Source organism: Ctenopharyngodon idella, chromosome 23 (assembly GCF_019924925.1).
Source record: "Ctenopharyngodon idella isolate HZGC_01 chromosome 23, HZGC01, whole genome shotgun sequence".
Taxonomy (NCBI): Eukaryota; Metazoa; Chordata; class Actinopteri; order Cypriniformes; family Xenocyprididae; genus Ctenopharyngodon; species Ctenopharyngodon idella.
The window spans coordinates 19,459,737-19,480,319 of record NC_067242.1 but is presented as its reverse complement, the minus strand read 5'-3'; the positions used below and the strand labels follow the sequence as shown (position 1 = coordinate 19,480,319).

At 35.8% G+C, this 20,583-nt stretch overlaps 3 protein-coding genes across 7 annotated transcripts in view; 1 reads left to right on the top strand and 2 right to left on the bottom strand.

Moving 5' to 3' along the window:
- dok6 (docking protein 6) overlaps window positions 1-5,031 on the top strand; it is an 81,518-nt gene extending 76,487 nt beyond the window's left edge. The window contains exon 8 of the mRNA XM_051881671.1: window positions 1,622-5,031. Within this exon, the coding sequence (XP_051737631.1) occupies window positions 1,622-1,770 (149 nt within the window). The 3' untranslated portion in view covers window positions 1,771-5,031. The remainder of the gene's footprint in view (window positions 1-1,621) is intronic.
- A 3,302-nt stretch (window positions 5,032-8,333) lies between these two features.
- Window positions 8,334-18,043, bottom strand: cd226 (CD226 molecule). 2 transcript variants are annotated; one of them, XM_051881670.1, is made up of 6 exons: window positions 17,826-18,043; window positions 16,167-16,493; window positions 14,515-14,871; window positions 12,410-12,506; window positions 11,788-11,842; window positions 8,334-8,708 (listed from the first exon to the last, which is right to left on the bottom strand). In XM_051881670.1, exons 1-6 carry the CDS (start codon window positions 17,890-17,892, stop codon window positions 8,682-8,684), a joined length of 930 nt encoding a protein of 309 aa, XP_051737630.1. In that variant the 5' UTR covers window positions 17,893-18,043; the 3' UTR covers window positions 8,334-8,681. The 2 variants fall into 2 exon arrangements, with proteins under 2 accessions (XP_051737630.1, XP_051737629.1); XM_051881669.1 differs by having other exon boundaries at window positions 8,334-9,433; window positions 17,826-18,042.
- A 296-nt stretch (window positions 18,044-18,339) lies between these two features.
- The window catches only part of rttn (rotatin), a 60,484-nt gene continuing 58,240 nt past the window's right edge, over window positions 18,340-20,583 (bottom strand). For all 4 annotated transcript variants that reach the window (XM_051881658.1, XM_051881659.1, XM_051881660.1 and 1 more), the window contains exons 47-49: window positions 18,994-19,097; window positions 18,685-18,754; window positions 18,340-18,556 (exon numbers count right to left, since the gene is read on the bottom strand). In XM_051881658.1, the coding sequence (XP_051737618.1) occupies window positions 18,474-18,556; window positions 18,685-18,754; window positions 18,994-19,097 (257 nt within the window). In that variant the 3' untranslated portion in view covers window positions 18,340-18,473. The remainder of the gene's footprint in view (window positions 18,557-18,684; window positions 18,755-18,993; window positions 19,098-20,583) is intronic.

Genomic DNA, 20,583 nt, shown 5'->3' with positions numbered 1-20,583 from the left:
CTCAGATATCTGCATATCATTACGTTAATTAATACAGTATCCGCTGAATATCACCATTTTAACAAACATGTCGTAGTCACTTCTTATCGTCACACATTACACAAGTTATACACACAAAGAAATATGCAATAGTACAAAACGTAAAGCAAAACTTTCTTCTATAAGACCTTATGCGCCAGAGAAACGTGCACGCCGCCATCTTTATAATATTGTCTTTGAACTTCCGTTTTTTTGAGCATTGTAATGTTTAAAGCACATGTTTTAACAAATGTCAGTACGCCAGGAAGATTTTAAAAGGAGCAGTTCATTCATAATTAGGCCTACATAAGATCGCTGTTGAAATATTTACCGCAAGTCAAAAGACAACGAGCACAGCGCTGAAAAGGGGCGGGGCTACATAAGGTCTATACAGTGGCTAAATCGCGTACTGTTGAGTAGGTACTACATTTGAATTTAAATTTACTTCACGACCGTTGAAAAAGTATGCTCTATATAGTACAAATGCGTGTAGTACTTGGACATAATACTCTATTCGCATACTGTTTTTCACATACTATGTAGTAGAGTAGTATTCGATTTCAGACGCAGTGAGTATGTTCAAACTTATGCCACTCTTTCATAGGTCTTTTTGCTCTATGAATTCAAAATATATATTTAAAAAAGAGCTTTGGTCATAAAACTAAGCATTTAAATAGGCTAGAGTGACAACTAATAGGCCTATTTATATGCATTTTTGTAAGTTATAAAGACCTCATTGATTTACATTACAAGTTTGCATATACTGCATATATTTTGCTCAGTTTGGGCTTGAGGTGTTTTTGTCCTCCTCGAGGACAACCTGACATCAAATATGATACTCAATAAAAACACATAGGCCTACGCTAACTTTTTTTTTTAATAATAATACATATATAGGCACCTTTGGCATACTATTCTCAACACGCTTTGATTTGGGACGCACTAATTATTATTTAGGACGGATAGTATGCGAATTAGGACACAGCACTGGAGCAGGATTCAGCACTCCCGTTTTGCTCAAAAATTCATTTGATTTCTAAAAACCTAAAGGAATAGTTCACCCAAACTAACCCACCCACCTGTAAGAAGTAATGAAGTGACAGTCTTCCGTGCAATACCTGTACGTTCCTCAGAAGCGGCTCACTTGGTTTCTAAATACGGTTTGTGTCAGGCGCCTCGGTGAGGCTGTATTTGTTTGAGTCAGTGCTCTATATATGGCCTTGCTGTTGTTGAGAAACAAGTTTTGTGTGATTCGCCTACTTGGAGAACAGGTATCCTCGTCTCACCCTGGATATTCTACTCGTCCTCATCCATAATTGATCACACAATCACCTCTAGAAAATCGAGTTAAGCCATCTTCCTCTCCTGCGAGCGTGCCAAACACTGATACGTGGAGAGTTGCCAAAATCTTTTTTCCCCTTCTTGTTTGAGGAAGAGTGTGATATTAATGCACAAAGACGATCAATGCTGCATTCAAAAGCGCAAGTTAATCAATGCACAGGAATGTGTTTTGCTGTACAGTTCTTATTACCTTTACTCGAATGTCTTTTCGAATCAGTGCCGTGTCAATAACATACGTAATGATCTCTCTGGCTCTTTCAAGGTACGAGCTTGACTATGACTCTCATTCCACGGGCGCAGACGTTTCAAAGCTTCCTTTCCGAGAGGACGGAGGAGGAGCAGAACCAGGATCAAGCAACAGCGGCCTCTAGTGGCTGCGATAGGAATTGCAGCACCTCGCCGCTCCGTTGACATGCACTGTCATGGCTTGACGAAAGCCACGACTCTCGGACATTCCAAAGCTTTAGGAAGCTCATAGACACATGAACAGTATGAACTCTCTCTCAATATATATGTATGTATATGTATGACTTAATAATTATTATAATTATTTGTAGAACAGTGTGTATACTAAGAACTCTAGGAGCCTCTTTTTGTACGTTGAAGAAAAAAAAAAAAAAATGCCAAAAAGTTGTACCATAAACTTTATTTTCCTTGTGTAGTTCAAGACAAATGGACTTTCTGCAGTTATTTTTCAGATATACTGTAAATATTTAAGCGCTGTAGCGCTTTCACCCTAAGTTTCTTGCATTTTTGTCTGTCGTTGTAATGGGACACCTACTGTACGTAGCTTCTGTCAAACAAGGTATCTGTTTGTGTTTTAGCACCCTGCACTTTTATATTAGAGCTTGTTTTGCACTTTTGTCATTTGCTTTGGTGTTCATTATGCCATGATGTCTGTAGATGTGTGCAGTGTGGTGTTTCGGGGGAAACTGGAAAAAAGAGCATACTTTTAAAGGGATAGTTCACCCAAAAATGGATATTCTATCGCTGTTTACTCGCTTTCCAAACTCATATGTTTTTGTTTCTTCTGTGGAACACACACACACACACACACACACACACACACAAAAAAGATATTTTGAAGACTGTGCTGATTGCTCTTTTCCATGAAATCTGAAAAAGCTTCAAAAAGGACTCACAAGCCTTGTTCAGACCGTCAGTCCAAATTCAATCCTATTTAGCAAGTGTGAACGGGAAAAAAAATCACATGAAATCTGATATTTACAAATCCATTTCAAGCTACATTCAAATGTGGTTTGAAATCCTATTCAAGTCTAATTTTTGGAAATCGGTTAAAGTCTGACCGCTCTGATCATAGCAATTCTTTGTTACCTTCTCACGCCATGTAAAACGTAAACGCATATCGTACTATATATTAGAGCTGCACGATTCTGGATAAAATGAGAATCACGATTTTTAGGTTTCAAATAGAGATCACGATTCTGAATATATAACTAAACAAAATAACATGTAATTTACTAGAAGTTTTGACAAAATATAAATTGCTGACTCTAATTGCTGGAAAATGTTTGAATGAATTATTTAAAAAATGGTTTTGAATGAATTCAGTGACTCATTAATAAATACTTGTTTCATTGCTGGATGAATCAGTGTTTTTGAACGAATCTTTTGAATGAACGATTCAATGACATACATTTTTTTAACAGTCAGTTGTCGCCAACTAGTGGAATTAGATGTAATTGATACAACCGTTATTTGACGTGCCAAGTTCGTTTCAAAAGGTAGGCTATTTGCTCCATTTTGATCGCTATCGTAGACATCGGTGTTTAAATACTAACTTAAAACTTATATCTCAGTACTTATGTGATAACGTGAATATTTGTAACATAGAAATAACTAATGTGTGATTCAAAACGGCTCTCGCTGGCTCTGGCAGCCCGAACACAGATTTGAACGTTCCGGTATGATTTTGTCAAAGGTTTAATAGACGCGGGAGAATCGTTGTCATTAATAAAGTACGATCGCGTGGGTGCTTGAATCGAGATCGCGAGCTTTTTACGATTAATCGTGTAGCGCTACTATATATCAAAATTGTATAATCGTATTCTATATCATATTGTAAGGCAACACTGCAGTGCTATAGAAATAGGCCTATTCTGAGCGCCACGAGACACACAAATCAGATCTAAACCGTTTCAATACACAGTGTGAACAGTCAAATTTTTTTTTAGATCAGATTCCTATCATGTTCAAACCATAATCAAACCATTGCTTTGAATTAGATCTTTTCAATGAATCAGTTAAGCCACAGTCACACTAGACTTTGAGCAAATTTCTACGGACACTGCAGCTGTCGTGCTTTTTTAAGTACATAATTCAACATCTAATACATCAAATATGCAATCTACTCCAATGTACTATAACAATGCAGTCCTGCAGATACAAAGTTTGTATCAATCTGTGGCGTATCAATCTTCTAGTCATTCAGACGTCTTCACATCATATGAATTTGCATGTCAGAGTTCACTAAACTTGAACTTTAGAACAGTGAAATGTGAAACTCTAGTGTGACCGCAACTTTAGTTCAAAAATGCAGTCTGAATGATCTGGACACAACATCTGGCCACAGCGGTTAAGACGACGACAGTCGTACAGGTTTGGAAGGACATGAGGGTAAAAAATTATCATTTACATTTTTTGGATGAACTATTCTATTCAATGTTTCCCCCCCAAAACAAGCTTATTTTATATGAAATTAATTTCTGAAATGTGTCTACACACTGGATGGGAGGTTCGGTTCATCTGAACCCTCTCACACTGCAGAAGAAGTGCCTTCAGACTCTGCTAGACTGAGACTCTGGCTGGAACGCTGATTAAATTAGCATCCCTCTAGCCATCCAACATGTGTATAACTGAATTACGTTTCTCCGTTGACACTGCATTTGTCTAAAAGCAGAACAAAATATCTATTCTCTCCCCGCACAGGAAAATGCTTAACTCTACTGTATGACTTTAAGGGTTTTTCCAAGTGGTCTTGTATAGATGGGATGATAGAAGTGTGCACAGAAACAATAATGCATTCAGTGCGACAATCAATTTACTTTACAACTTGACCATGAAATACCTTTAAATGACTGTTGATCTTTTGTGTAATTGTGCTAGAAAAACCTGATTCGACCAGAATAACAAATTATGTCATGATGTGGAGCTAAAGGTTTTAGAAGCACATTATGAATTGTAATTTTTCCCTTTTCCACACAAAATTATTTGCTGATACTCAGAATTCATTCTAGGCAGCGTTTAGTAGCACTTGAATGTGAATTAAACAACCTTTGTTTTATGACAGTGTGCATTGTACTTCATTTAAAATGTCTTTGTAAAGGGAATGTCCTTTTCTAAGGAGGATTCAAAGGGATATTTGGTCAAACACTGTGTTGTTTAATACCATGATATTCCAAACCTTGCCAGCTATGAACATTGTTTGGGAATTCCCTTTGGGCTTTTCCAGAAATCATGTCTTGTAAGATGTCTTTCTGGATGTGTTATAGCATTTACACCAGTTTCAGTTTGTGTGCTTATTTGTAATTGTATGTTGTTGTTTTTAAAATCCATGTTTTATTTTGGCATTAAGTAGAATTTTGTCCTGTGTGGATATGTCAATGTTTACTGAGTAAAATAAACTGAATGGACTTTACAGAAACCCCTGAATACTGTATATGCGTCTGTGATAAAGAATTCATATTCAAATAATTCACTAAATATGTATGTATGTATGTATATTGCCTATTAGGGGTGTAATGGTACATGTATTGGTCCCGAACCGTCACGGTACGGACGTCACGGTTCGGTTCATGCAGTATGACGACGAATAGGGGAGAGTGGGGTAATATGAGCCAGTGGCTAAGTTGACCCACCCCCTGTATCTTGGCAACTGTACCATTTTATTGTCACGTGACCATATATTTTGGACCACCCATCATTTCTGCCAGACTGTGAAAAGGAGAAGCACATGGGAGGAGTGGAAGTCGCTTATTTACTTTAAAAACTGTTTTTGGCTTGTCAAAGTAAAATTTTAACATAACAGATATAATGGCTGTTTCATCAAAGCAAATTTGTCCAGGTCTAAAAATATTTATTATGTATATTGGTGATTTAGCAACGTATAAAACCATGCAAGTCATTTAGCTAAATGTTATTCTGAATTGGTAAGATAGCTAGCTTTTCCTAAAATGGCAGCTATGGGGCAAAGTGAGCCAAATGCTGTGGGGTAAATTGAGCCAGCGTTTTAACTTACCCCACCATAAGGCACTGAATTTAAGTTAAATCTGAAGTAAACTGGTGTCATTTCAGTGTAATATTACGCAACTGGTTTAGTTTATCCTTATTTTTGAGTTTATTTGATAGGAACAGTGTACAAGTACACAAAATCTTTCTCCAAGTCTGATACGAACCAGAGGATGTTTAATCATATATATCTTTCCACCTGTAGTCCCTAATGTCCTAACATGGTAAACATTGCAGAAAAACTACCATGACAAGAACCTTTTGACTAAAATGTTAATTAGTTTCAGTGACATTTATTCATTCTTATTTAGTTTTTATTTAATTTTACTCAACAAACTCTCTGTTTAGTCTGTTTATGGGAAGGTTACAACTTTGGTGTTCAACATATTGTTTCAGAAATGCAAACAATTAAACATACCAAAATTGCAACTTCTTTGGTTGGTTTTATGTTGTTTAAGTTAGCTTTAAAAAAAAAAAAATGAATATTTGTAAAAGGAAATTTGATTATTAAATTAGTTTTTAAAATAGGTACATTATCTTTAAAATTTCACATGGGTTTGATCCAGATTCAGTTAAGATGGTCAGTTTACACCCACCTACTGACTCGGATCAACTTACCCCTAACCTGGGGTAAATTGAGCCAGAGGAACACTTTTTTATAAGAAGCCATATTTTTAGAACCCTTTGTCATAGATGTATTCTGATCATTTAAAATGATATGAAACATCCTGAAATTACTTTAAATACTTTCATTGTACTTCTGCCTCATTTTCCCTTATCTTGAGGACCACATAAGTAAAAAAAAGGCTTATCTTACCCCACTCTCCCCTACAGGCGATCCACACTCCAAACCAGAAGGGGGCGCGCTTTTTAGCCTAACCTATTTTTTAACCAGCATTAACCACCAATAATCGCAATAAGCTCTGTTATGTTACTTTCGATAAGAAACAAAGTGCCATCTGTCCATTTATCACGAAATTCAAACAATAAATGCTGTTTTGGCGCTTTTTAATGTGACGTGACAAACGGCAGTGCGGAGCGCGAGTGAACGCGATCATCCCTTCCTCTTCACTACTACAGAATGAACATGAAGGTATGTTGAAAGATACAGTACAACTTACCGTGCGTTCACACCGCCGCCGGCGAGAGCGTCAAAATTCACCTTGGCTGCCCTGCCAACAACGCTGTACTGTGCATTCAAACCGCCGCCGGCGGGAGGGTCAAAGTAAATGACAAGTTGTGGCAACCAATCGGAATCCTCTCAAGCGAGGACCTCTACATTCCGATTGGTTGCCGTTGAACCGTGTCATAGCTCATTACCATAAAGTTGACCTGATTTCAACCAAAGACTATAAAGGGACTTTGTTTCAACTCTCCTCGACACTCTCACCGTCCAAGACGCGCCACGCCGCTCTCGCACGGTAAGTGTTTCAGCCACGAAAAGATGTCAGTAAAACAGTTTGTAAACAATATGTCACGTAGTAGGCTATTACATTTACCTCAGAAAATCCATTCGGTGTGCACAGCTTGTTAGTTCGCTAGAGAAATGAACTGTTTCGATAAATAAATGCACTATATTAGCCTATATATTAAATATTTTACTTAACCTGTTAGTTAATGTAAGGCCTAAATAAATCCGTCATGAAAACAAGTTATGACAGCCACTGTGTTAATGATTATATTTCAACAACGAATTGGAGAAACATAAATTAATGCAAAAACTGCCTTATGTGTAATTTACATGCTTACAATACATATATTTTTTTATTATTATTATTTGAGTGTTGATGATTATATCTAAAAATAAATAGCAACTGAATTGAATTATTTGGGATCTGTTGTTAATTGTATCCTTTAATATGGCTCCCTAATAGTTTACAGCATTAGCAGAGATAGTTTTTTTCTACTTAAGAAAATTGTAATTATAATTGAATACATTTAAAGACAAAGACACAGTTGGTTCAGTAAAACATTGTTTAATAAAAAAAGAGAAAAAAATGTTTTGTTTTCTCACCTTGCTGTACCGAACCGTGACTTCAAAACCGAAGTACGTACTGAACCATCATGTTTGTGTACCGTTACACCCCTAGTATATATATATATATATATATATATATATATATATATATATATATATATATATAATATAGTGTGTGTGTGTGTGTGTGTGTGTATATATATTATATACACACACATACATATGTATGTATGCATGTATTTGTGTGTGTGTGTATATATATATATATATATATATATATACACACACACACACACATACATACATATACACATACATATATATTATGTATATATGTATGTGTGTGTGTGTGTGTGTATATATATATATATATATACACTGTATGTATGTATATATATATATACATACATATATTATATACGTGTGTGTGTGTGTGTGTGTATATATATATATATATATATATATATATATATATATACACACATATATATATATATATATATATATATATATATATATATATATATATACACATATACATATAATGTATATATTATTAATGTCTCCTTGCTGAATAAAATGATTAATTTCTTAAAATAAAAGAACTCTTACTAACCCCAATCTTTAGAAAGAAAAAAAAAAAAAAAAAATATATATATATATATATATATGTCATCTTTTCCTTTAAGAGTTGTTACTTATATACTTAAATGAGTATATGAAAATAAGAAAAGCAAGAAGTCTACAATAAATGTTAATATCTTTATATGAGTCATAAAGAACACCATCATTCAGGCATAATACAGTCTCATGAAGCTAAATCCTGTATCTTTTTTTTAGAGTACAAAGCCTAATTTTTGATTTGTAATCAAATACAGATTGATTTGTGAGATGAAGGATAGAATAGATGCATCAAAATGTGATTCATTTTATTCCTGTACATGTTAAGTGCTCTGTGCTCAAAAATCAAATCTGAACTCTTGAATGATCCTAATCATTTAAAGTCATTATTCCTCACAATACAAATCATATTCCGCCTGTAAGCTGAGCATTGTCAGTTCAACCTATGAGTAATGAAGCCTTCGTATCCTCGTTTTCATTCGTGAGGCTGGTACTTCCATTTCTGCAGAGAGAAAGCATTCAGGCTCAAACTGAGACACGAGACAAGGATGTGATTTTGAGAAGATTCATCCACTCAAAAGCTCTCTGAGATCCAATCATTCGATAATTAGAGTCACTCAAACTAAAGTGTTGCTTCGGTGTCTGTTCATAGTGACCGTGCTTGGCTTATATCTGGCTTTGATACAGTCCAGAAAGCTTCTTAAGCAGATTACCTGTCAAACAGACTTCACCGAGGAGCAGAGAGGACATTTTTCCACAATGTAGTCATGAGCAGCCAACATCCAGCACCATTATGCAATGAAATGCCATGAAATGTGGGTTCTGGGCCAGGCTTGAATGGTTAATGTAATGATGAAGATGGCGATGATGATGGTGGTAGTGGTTCATCAAATGACAAATTATACACACTGCTCCATTAATCTTCTGCATTATTAGGAATTTCCCCTCTGATCCATCCATTAGTATTCAGGTGCAAACGCATTTCTTGGCACTGATGTTTGGTTTATGTTTTATGATTTCTGCTCTTCAGCCAAAGCTAGTTCTTCCATGTAGACGCCAATTTATCAGTATAAAACTCTATTGAGTGGTGGTATCTCATCTCTTTTGTTTTTGTTTTTTATGAGCCCTCACAATCTGAAAGTTAACGTATATTTCTTTATCTCTTGCCCCACTTTTGGTCCCCTTTTTCATCCTGTCATAGACACAGCCATGATCATATGTGTTACGCTGCCACAGAAAGAAAACATTCAGTTTGAGTTATTATGAATAAAAGAAGCATTAGAGCTACAGCAAAACATCTGTGTTAAGGGTTTTTCATTAGTTAAGGAGAATGTGGCAGTTAAGCAAAGACACATTTATTCCAGGCAGCTGCAAGGACACGACACCACTTTTCAATATTATAAACAATTTCATAGAAAATATAAAGTGCAGACTGATACGAGTATAAGAATTGGTATCTTTTTCTTTGCTTTGTGTTTTTGCTGTGGACACACTGAAATTGATGAGACAAATTCCAACAATGAAAAATGTCCCTGAACAGTGGCTGTATGTTTGTATATAATATAGCTGGGTGAATTTCATGAAATATGTCCAGGTCATATTTAGTTTTGCTTTTAGTTAACAATAACAACACTATTAAAATCATTTTGTTCATTTAAATAAAGAATAAATTAAATATATAAGACTTTAAAAAACTTGAATGAAAATGACATATGTTGCAGTGGCAAATAGCTGAAATAAAATAAGTTAATTTAAAGTACTAAAATTACTAAAACTGAAATAAAATAAAGATAAATAGAAAATATAAAAAAATTACAAAAACAAAATTACTAAAATGAAAATGAAAAAAAAAAACCATTAAAAATATTACTAAATACTATTCTAGTTAATAATTAATTCTAAATAAAACTGCTTATTTTTATTTATATTTTTATGCATTATAATTCTATTAATAATAAAATATTTTAGAATTAATAAAAATTTATATAATATTACTTAATGTAATATATATTATTATATTAAAAATAATATATATATATATAAAATTTTTATGTATTATTCTATTAATATAATAAAATTACATAATATATGTTATATATAATTTAAGTATTTTATGTACTTATATTACTTATAATATCATTATAAATTCCCCACCATATTTTTATAGATACTTCTGTTATTTTGTAATAGAATGTCGTTTTAAGAGTTTTTTTAGGCGAGAATATAGTTGTTTAGACCTCAGATATGCGATTTATATGTAAACATAGCGCCTGTTTGAAAATTTGTTTAGACGCTTTCGGAGATGTGAGCTCCAGGCCGTCAGCGACCATTCAGTGCTCGTGTACCCACAGAGAACAGCTGCGTCTCGGCCAGTCCTTCGGGAATTTGCTGCTGGCTCTTATGTAGATAGTGTTTAAACATGACGTATAATTTGTTTTGGGTATATCAAACGGGCAATCTTTGGTCTTATTAATACATTACTTGTTCCAGAGCTAATAGTTTTGGCTTAAGGGCTATATTAAGTTTCATAACTTATATTTACATTGGAATTAAATCCTGTACTAACTAGAGTGCTGCTTTTGTACGTTTGACTGAACTGTTTGCTTGTGTTTATTTTCCTATTTTACTTTTTATAATGGCTATTGTTGTTAATTTAAATATTATTGTTCAATAAATAATATTTTATATAAATAACATGCCGTATTTTTTGGTATTGAAAAAGAGTCCGTTAGTGATTTTGACTTCAGTGAAAGTTACATTAATACGCCATGAGATGGCGGCAAAGACTGTCTTTATGAGTCAGTCAGTCAGCCGCAAAGACTTTTATATTGAAATGGCCTGAAACAAGGAAACAAGGGCGTTGTTACAAGATGCAACTGACAAATGCATTGACTAGCGCTGTCATGGAAATGTCTTAAATGTTAAAAGGACAAAGACAAGCGGACATTCAAACTGATTTTGTGATTATGAAAATAAGATTGACCTGAACAGCTAGATGCAGGTAATACACTCAGGCGATCTCTCTCTCATAATACTTTACATACTACAATGAGTTTCAATGAAGCAACTCAACGTTCCTTCGTTACTAGTTCTAAAGTGACGTTTTAAAATTAGTAACTGAGGCTTGGGCTCAACTGTTAAACTGTCAACTTGAGATTTGAATCCGTGGCGGAAGGAAGTAGTACCTCACAAAAGAGGGTTTTTAAAGACAATCCGTTGTTGTTCTTATTTATTTACACACTTGTGCTGTCGAACTGTTGTATAAACGCAATATCACACTTGTAGCCGTGCGATATGGCTGTATAACAGCACACTGTGATTACCTACAGCCAAATCATAGCCGTGCTGATATACAGCCATATCGCACAGCTAAAAAATATGGTATTATAATGTTATTATACCAATTTTATTGAGTAATGTGATTCATTGTGATGAAAATAAGTCACAATGCAAATTAAAAAAAACATTTTTTTGAACATTTGATTTTGGAGTGAAATATGGACGTGGACATTTCTTCATGATATTCACACAGCAACAATATGTGCTCAGCTGTGCGGAGCCAAACTGATTGACATATTTACCTGTCTTTTGGCAGGGTGCAGTTTGATTCTGTAGTCCTCTCTCTTCCTTTTCATCCTGTGAAAACCAGTTTAGAAATTGAGTGACGGTTTACTCTAGATGACAGACATTACAGGCCACTTAATCATTTTATTAAGAAGCAGGAAAGCAAACACTGCAGTATGGAGATAACCTCGCTTCACTGCAAAATAACGAACTGCACACTCAGTATAAAACTTACTGAGGCTGGCAGCAAGTGTGGTGGACATATGGTGAAGGCGAGGAGGGGATGGGATTTCAAAGCCAATTATCTGAGAGACCTCTTAACAGACAAACCAGACGCTTATAACTTCATACCTAATGAAAGCTATGGGAAAAGCATTGTTCTTCAACCTTCAGTCTTAATTCAGTCACAACACGCACAGAACACAAGTCTGCGCTGTTATACTAGCAATGAATCTGTTCCTACTTTCTATTTTTAGTTATGTTACCTCTAATTATTTCCACATAAAAAATAAGAAATGATGTTTTTTGCTGCCTTTATCACTTGCTAAAGCAAATCCTCAGAAGTACGGAAGGTGGTTTGAACCTGAAGTGAAAAAAACTGCTGGGCATCTTTATGATTAATAAAGTAAGATGACATACCTGTTCACCCACGTCACTAACAAAATCATCAGAAGAGCGACACCAACCAGCCCTCCTCCAATATACACGTACAGCATGTGATGAAGACCCCTTAAATCTGTAATGAGAGATAAACACATGATTTAAAGGGTCATGAATTACAAACACATTTTTGAGATGTTGACATATGTAAATGTTGCACATCAATGAAAATAATAATAGCACTCATTATGTTTATTATTAATGGAAAAGTGGTTATTTTTTCATTTTTTGGAGCCATTTCGCTCTTCAGGTTTAAAAAGCAATGTCATGAAAAGTGGGGTATATACGTTAATTCGAAGTGGTGATTGGCTGCTGTGGCTGCGTACGGTCGTCCGCCGGAAGCTAGTTATTTGAATTTAAAAAGTTTTAAATATGGATATTTTTCTTACAAATATGCATCGCTTCACTTCAGAAGGCCTTTATTGACCCCCTGTAGTCGTATGGATAACTTTTTTTTTATGTAAGGATGCATTCACAACCATTATAAACCTTGGGGGACTAAGGATATTTTTAAATATATCTCCGATGGTGTTCGTCTGAAAGAAGATAGTCATAGACACCTAGGATGGCTTGAGGGTGAGTAAATCATGGGATAATTTTCATTTTTGGGTGAACTAATGCTTTAAGAACTCCATGGATCCAATATACTGTTACACAAGCTGCAAGCATTTTATTTTTCAGCTGTTTATGTTCATTTAAGACATAACTGACTATGTTTACAAAGACACTCACCAAGATGGCCATTTTGTTATAATTTTGTGTGAATTAGAAGAAGCGAAAGACAACTCCATTCAGTATTTGTGTGCTGTCTGAGACGCTGTTTTCCGGGCGCACGATTCTCACACAGTGAGTAGAATTGAGTTCTCTTTCATGTCTTCTTGCACTTGAATATTTAAATTCAAGTGACGCAGTGCAGAGCTTCCGTGTTTACGTCCAAACGCCAGTCGGCGTTCTGACATAAACAAGAAAGTGCTGCACTGCGTCAACTGCGTAGGAGACTGACAGGCAAGATTAGATTGTTAAATAAAGTCGTTATTTTTGTTTTGCTTTTGCGCACAAAAAGTATTCTAGTCGCTTCATAACATTAAGGTTGAACCACTGCAGTCACGTTGACCGTTTTAATGATGTCTTTACTACTTTAAATGATGGTAATTACGTTGCTTTTTATGGGTGATAAAAAAAAAAAAACTTCTTGGATTTCATCAAAAATATCTTAATTTATGTTCTGATGGTGAATGAAGGTCTTACGGGTTTGGAACAACATAAGGGTGAGTAATTAATGACAGAGATTTCATTTTCGGTTGAACTAACTGTTTAATTAATAAACCATCAGTTTGTTATATCGGCCTTTTTTATGCTATAGCCGATATACCGATGGTTGTAAATTTATCAAAAATCGGCCAATAAATATTGCCGGCTGATATATCGGTGCAGTGGCCACCACTTTTTTTTTTTGTCCACAAAATTTACAGGAAATCTGCTAATGTGTCCGCACATTAGTCTTTGCAAAGGGCCAAAATTATGCATTTCCAATGGAATTTTGAATAATCTGGTCAAAAAAGTTGTGTGAATAAAATTTAATTCACAAAAACTCCATGGATCACTCAACATTTTGGTTCAGAACTGTCAATTTGATATTTTGTGTTAACCCCTAAATGCATGAATGTTTCGGCAGTCATTATTACATATTCGGGTCTTTAGCGACCCGGATCTATATCCAACACGGAGGGATCTCTAACTACCGCAATAATATAAAACTCTCCGGATATTTTAATAACAATGCCAAAGGAATAAAGTAAAGCATATTTCTTTACATTTTGGTAACCAAATATTCTGTAGCACAGGATTTTTCGCTAAATTGTTTTTTTTTTTTTTTTTATAATTATCATCATTTTATATATATATAAAAAAGTTGTAGCATGATAGGGCTTTTACTTACAAACACAATTCAAAAGTTTGGACACATGAATGAATCTACAAGACCTTTGACTGGTACTGGTCTCATTCTCTCAAAAGGAAGCAGTGTGGACAAAAAGATGCAGAAAGGAAAGAAACATTTTAAACAAGTCCCATCCTTGTCCTACCTTGAGCAGATAGAGTGGTCAGCAGGACTGTGGTGGACTGGACACCGGCGTCTGTGCTGAAGTTGCAGCGGTACAATCCTCCATCTTCTTTGATGATGTTGGTGAGGTGTAGACTGACCTCCATAGCATCACTGCAGTTCACTCGTCCTCTACTGTTGAACTCGTTCAGCTCCACGCCATCCTCCAGCATCTGACACGTTGCTATAATATTGCTACTCCCCTCCTCAGTGTTCAGTTTCTCTATGCTTACTTGATAAACCTCACCGTTGTGGACAAGGTCACAATTAATGGTCAGGTTGTCGTTCTCTGCCACCACCAACTTAGTGTCTGGTTGAATAGAGATGGTGGTGGTGATTGCTAGAAAAAAAGTGGAGTAGAATTATGCAACCTGCCACTCACATGACATCACAGCAATAGCAAACCATAGAAATCAAGTCCCGCCCTACATTTTTCTTGTTCGAGTAGCCGTTTCACTCGGAAATATGTTACAATAGTAAAGAAAAGACTATCGCAACTTCCGTTTCATGCCAAATTTAACAGTTCTAATATCCTAGATGGAACTGTATAAGTCCCCCTGAAATCAAAATTTACGTTTTTTTTTAGCTTTTAATAAGAATATGTTAGCCTAAAGGTTATGAATAAGCTGATGTGTTCCGAAACAATGACAACATTCGCATTTAGAAGATATAAGCATTCAAAACTCTCTCACTTCCGCTAAAATGGATCAAGGATTTTCATGACATCACCGCGAACTTCAGTTTCTCATCAAATCTTCTGTCCAATCAAAAGCTCTCTAGAATCTAAAGTCCCGCCCCCTCCTACACTAAACAGACAGTTGAAATTGGCCATTTGTTCACACATTTACTAGTTTCTATATGGCGAATGGCACATAGTGCACTATATAGAGTATAGGGAACGATTCAGACAGTGTAAATATACTTCTGTTGACGCGAATGAAGTCCATTTTCACATTACGCTGCATTCACACGGGGCGTTGGCGTTAACGTTTGACGGTGGGCGTGTCTGAAGCTTGACGCGACCGTCTCAGTGACAACAGCCAATCACATTACTTTCCGGTGTTGAATGAACGCAATTGGCTAGCGACTGCTCTAGGGTTTTATCCATAAGGCGATCTAATTGGCTGACGCCTGCGCTTGAAACTTTGAGAAATTTTCAACTTGTGCCGTGGGTCGGCGCAGACCACAAAATGTTCGGACACATTTGAATTCTACAAACGATGCTCTGTTTTAAAGAGATATGGAGGAGAAACGATTAGAGATTGTGAGGAAAATTGGGTTTTACGAGCTCGATGGCTCTGGCCGAGCTGTGATCTAGGCGAAAATCTATTGGCTATTTTGAAAAAAGAGGAGGAGCTTCTAGATATATCAACACAGTGAATAAAGCTGCGTGATCCAAAGCACTTCAGTGGGCCTTTAAACAAAACTAATGAAGACAGAGAATGGGAGCACCTGTGTATCTGCACTCAGGTGCTGCGTTCATGGCACTGTCAAAATAAAAGTCCCTTTTGACGCTTATCGACCTAACCAAAAAAAATGTATCGGTCGACCACTAATTAGATTACCTGTCTTCATCTGTAATGTTGAAAAATGTAATGCTGAACATGGCAAAATTGAAATGGTTTCTTCATTCACCTGTTTTTTTGACAAATGTGTCTTTTGTCCATGAACCCTGAGGATAGGTCTGCAGAGAGCAATGATACTGGCCGATGTCACCCTCAGTGACGTTCCTTATGGAAATGCTGCCATCCATCGTGGTGGTTTTCAGAAACTCCACTCTACCATCATAAGATGATTCGAAGTTGGTACCATACTGAGGATGATAAACAGCTACAGGTTGTGAAAGAGACTTTTTAGTCCAAGAGACCATAGTGAGCTGGCCAGTCCACGGACACAGGCAGTCCAATATCATTCCCTCACGCAGTATGACTGTTGATTCTGGGGCTTTCATCTGAACAGAGCCTAAAAGACCATTGCGGAAGTGTGGGAAGTCAGATATAGATTAAAAGAGAGAGAGCGAGAGAGACACACAAAAGAATACTTGTAGGAATATTGTATTACGTACAGTCATGCCAATAAAACTACTTTGAATTTGGAATACAAAACCATCTAAATGTACATCGTTTCATGTCAGTGGACAGTGGCATTTGTACAGATTTTGGAAAGAAGCCAATTAAATATTTTTGAAATAGGCTACATTACCATACAACAGTTTGAGGTTGGCAAGATTTTGGGATTTTGAAAAAGAAAATCATTAATATTGTGAGATATTATTAATTTAAATATATTTTACAATGTGATGGCACAGCTGAATTTTCAGCATCATTACTCCAGTCTTCAGTGTCACATGCTCCAGAATTCATTCTGATATGCTGATCTGGTGCTCATGAAATATTTCTTACTATTATCTGTTGAAAATAGTGGTGTGTTAAAATTTTAGGGGAAACTGATTTTCCTGTGACTTTAAGATTCTTTGATAAAGTTCAAAAGACAGAATTTTCTGTAACATTCTACAGACATATTAAATTGCTCAAAAGTGACAGTAAAGACATTTATATTATATAAATCATGACTTTTTTTCAGATTTGTATAAATTTAAAATTACCATTCCATATTATAAAAACTGTAAAACATATTTGTGTGTGTATTATAAATGAATATATTATTAATATATGTATATAAATAATTTAACTTTATTTTTCCCCAGTCTAAATCAACAACAATTGTAATTTGTCTTTTAATTTTCTTTTTAAATACATAAATAAAGGCATATGTGCAAAAATACAATGTTCTCCTAGTTGTCCAACCAACAAGTGTTGCTGGTTTTCGCTTCTGTCTCCAGTCCAGTTGTTTGGTAAAGTTGCAGCAGAACAACATCTTAAAGTTTAAGTTTATTAAACTGTTATTGTTAGTTTAGTTTTATAAGGCTACAAAATACAATGCAATCAACAACCACAAGTAAAAGTAACAAACGAAAGTTAGTTTCAATGTAACCACATATCCTTCTTAAAAGGATTGCAACAAAGCAAAATCAGTTACTGCAGATGTTTCCTTCTTTAATAGTCTAGGATAAACTTTTTAAAACTTTTTTTTTTTTTTAATTTTTAAGCACTGAAATCAAACAGTCAATTCAACTCATACGTAAACAGGAACACTGTTTATAATGCTAGAGAACAGCCATTCATGCTTACCTACTTAAATATAGATATAAATTACCAATAAGGAACAAACAATTGCTTATAACAAACCATTCGAACTACAGTCAAACGTTCCTACCTTTGCTAAAAACATTACCTTTCAGAAAACAGAGCGGCATCATGAGTACCAAGAAGTACCAGTAATCCTTTTGTACTGCCACCATCTTGCTCCTCTGAGACAGAATGAATACAGCATTGACGAGGACTGAGGCGACCACAGGCACTATCTGTGCTCAGCTGCAAGAGTCTGCAATCACATCCTCAACCAGTAGTTCAACACTGTTAGAGAGGAGGTGTTAAGTTCTCCTAACTACAATGGGCATAATTCCACCCCACACAAAGTTTTTTTTGTGTTTAACTGAAACTGAAATTTGAAACTGAGCTGATTTGAAACCAATCTCTGAATTCCCCTATGATAAGAATACATCAAAACAAAAATAACTCAAAGGAAAGGAAAAATAATGACCTTAAGTAATTGAATAGTACACCCAAAAATGGTGAAAAAAATAAACTTTGGTTGTACTAGTCCTTTACAGTGCACGCGATAAATAATTACTGAGATTTCATCATCCAGTAATACCGATCTAACAGTTGGAGAATGAAGAGGTGTCTACTGTAAAACAGTTCATTTATTTATTTGCTACAAAACAAAAATGTACAAAAACTGTTCATAATATGTACCAAAACATAAATAAACATTCACATTATTAGGTGATTTCAATGACCTCCATGACCAGTGAGGCAATTAAGAGTTGAAAATGTGTGTGAGATTTCTCAGGCACTTCAGAAGATAGACGTTCAGGGGGTTGTCACTTCTGTGCTCTTCATCTACATGAACAAACAAACAGACAGACAATTACCACACGTTCTCAGGAAAGATCCATTCCTGATGCTCTAGTACCATTTGAGAGTAAAAATGAGAGGCTCTCCTCTGATCAAACTGAATATATTCGCACCTTTCCTGGCGGACACGTATGCCTCTTCAACTTTCAGTCTGATGGAAGGACACTTCAAAGTGGCCTTTGCCTTTGTGAGAGGAGACATGCAGGATGGGAAGATAAAGGGTGAGACGGATGTGAGAAATGAAGACTCACATGTAATTTGTGTTTATAAAAATGATCATGAATAGTGTCTTATTCCACATTCTGCTGCCAAAGAACTGTTGCTTGACTAGTTCTACTATTTAATATTTTTCCCAATCATTCATTAACTGTTTGTAAAAAGCATTATGTAATAACAGGATGCCACTGAATAAATGACGTTACCTTCTGATTGTTGTGCAACAGAGCCCAAAGTGCTGAAGCTCCTATGGTACGTATATCTGTAGAACTACTGCTCAAACAAGAGACTAGTAGCTCAACAGCTTTATCTGAAATATAAAGACATATTGATTTTTTTACTGATTTATTCATTCATATTTTAAATGTACATAGTGTGTGTGTGTGTGTGTGTGTGTGTGTATATATATATATATATATACACACAAACCCGATTCCAAAAAAGTTGGGACACTGTACAAATTGTGAATAAAAAAGGAATGCAATGATGTGGAAGTTTCAAATTTCGATATTTTATTCAGAATACAACATAGATCAGTGGTTCTCAACCACATTCCTGGAGGCCCACCAACACTGCACATTTTGCATGTCTCCTTTGTCTGACACACCCATTTTAGATCTTTGAGTCACTACTAATGAGCTGATAACCCTAATCAGGTGTGTTTAATTAAGGAGACATGCAAAATGTGCAGTGTTGGTGGGCCTCCAGGAATGTGGTTGAGAAACACTGACATAGATGACATATCAAATGTTTAAACTGAGAAAATGTATCATTTTAAGGGAAAAATAAGTTGATTTTAAATTTCATGGCATCAACACATCTCAAAAAAGTTGGGACAAGGCCATGTTTACCACTGTGTGGCATCCCCTCTTCTTTTTATAACAGTCTGCAAACGTCTGGGGACTGAGGAGACAAGTTGCTCAAGTTTAGGAATAGGAATGTTGTCCCATTCTTGTCTAATACAGGCTTCTAGCTGCTCAACTGTCTTAGGTCTTCTTTGTCGCATCTTCCTCTTTATGATGCGCCAAATGTTTTCTATGGGTGAAAGATCTGGACTGCAGGCTGGCCATTTCAGTACCCGGATCCTTCTTCTACGCAGCCATGATGTTGTAATTGATGCAGTATGTGGTCTGACATTGTCATGTTGGAAAATGCAAGGTCTTCCCTGAAAGAGACAACGTCTGGATGGGAGCATATGTTGTTCTAGAACTTGGATATACCTTTCAGCATTGATGGTGCCTTTCCAGATGTGTAAGCTGACCATGCCACATGCACTCATATAACCCCATACCATCAGAGATGCAGGCTTCTGAACCGAGCACTGATAACAACTTGGGTTGTCCTTGTCCTCTTTAGTCCGGAAGACATGGTGTCCCAGTTTTCCAAAAAGAACTTCAAATTTTGATTCGTCTGACCACAGAACAGTTTTCCACTTTGCCACAGTCCATTTTAAATGAGCCTTGGCCCAGAGAAAACGTCTGCGCTTCTGGATCATGTTTAGATATGGCTTCTTTTTTGACCTATAGAGTTTTAGCCGGCAACGGCGAATGGCACGGTGGATTGTGTTCACCGACAATGTTTTCTGGAAGTATTCCTGAGCCCATGTTGTGATTTCCATTACAGTAGCATTCCTGTATGTGATGCAGTGCCGTCTAAGGGCCCGAAGATCACAAGCATCCAGTATGGTTTTCCGGCCTTTACCCTTACGCACAGAGATTGTTCCAGATTCTCTGAATCTTTGGATGATATGCACTGTAGATGATGATAACTTCAAACTCTTTGCAATTTTTCTCTGA

Bases quoted from the DNA above. Each gene is read 5' to 3' on its own strand.
- cd226 (XM_051881669.1), bottom strand. From the start codon at position 17,892: ATGGTGGCAGTACAAAAGGATTACTGGTACTTCTTGGTACTCATGATG. The intron at 12,507-14,514 runs GTAGGACAAGGA...CTCTCATTACAG, and splicing joins GACCACTCTATCTGCTCAAG to ATTTAAGGGGTCTTCATCAC. The intron at 11,843-12,409 runs GTATGTCATCTT...TGGTTTTCACAG, and splicing joins TTAGTGACGTGGGTGAACAG to GATGAAAAGGAAGAGAGAGG.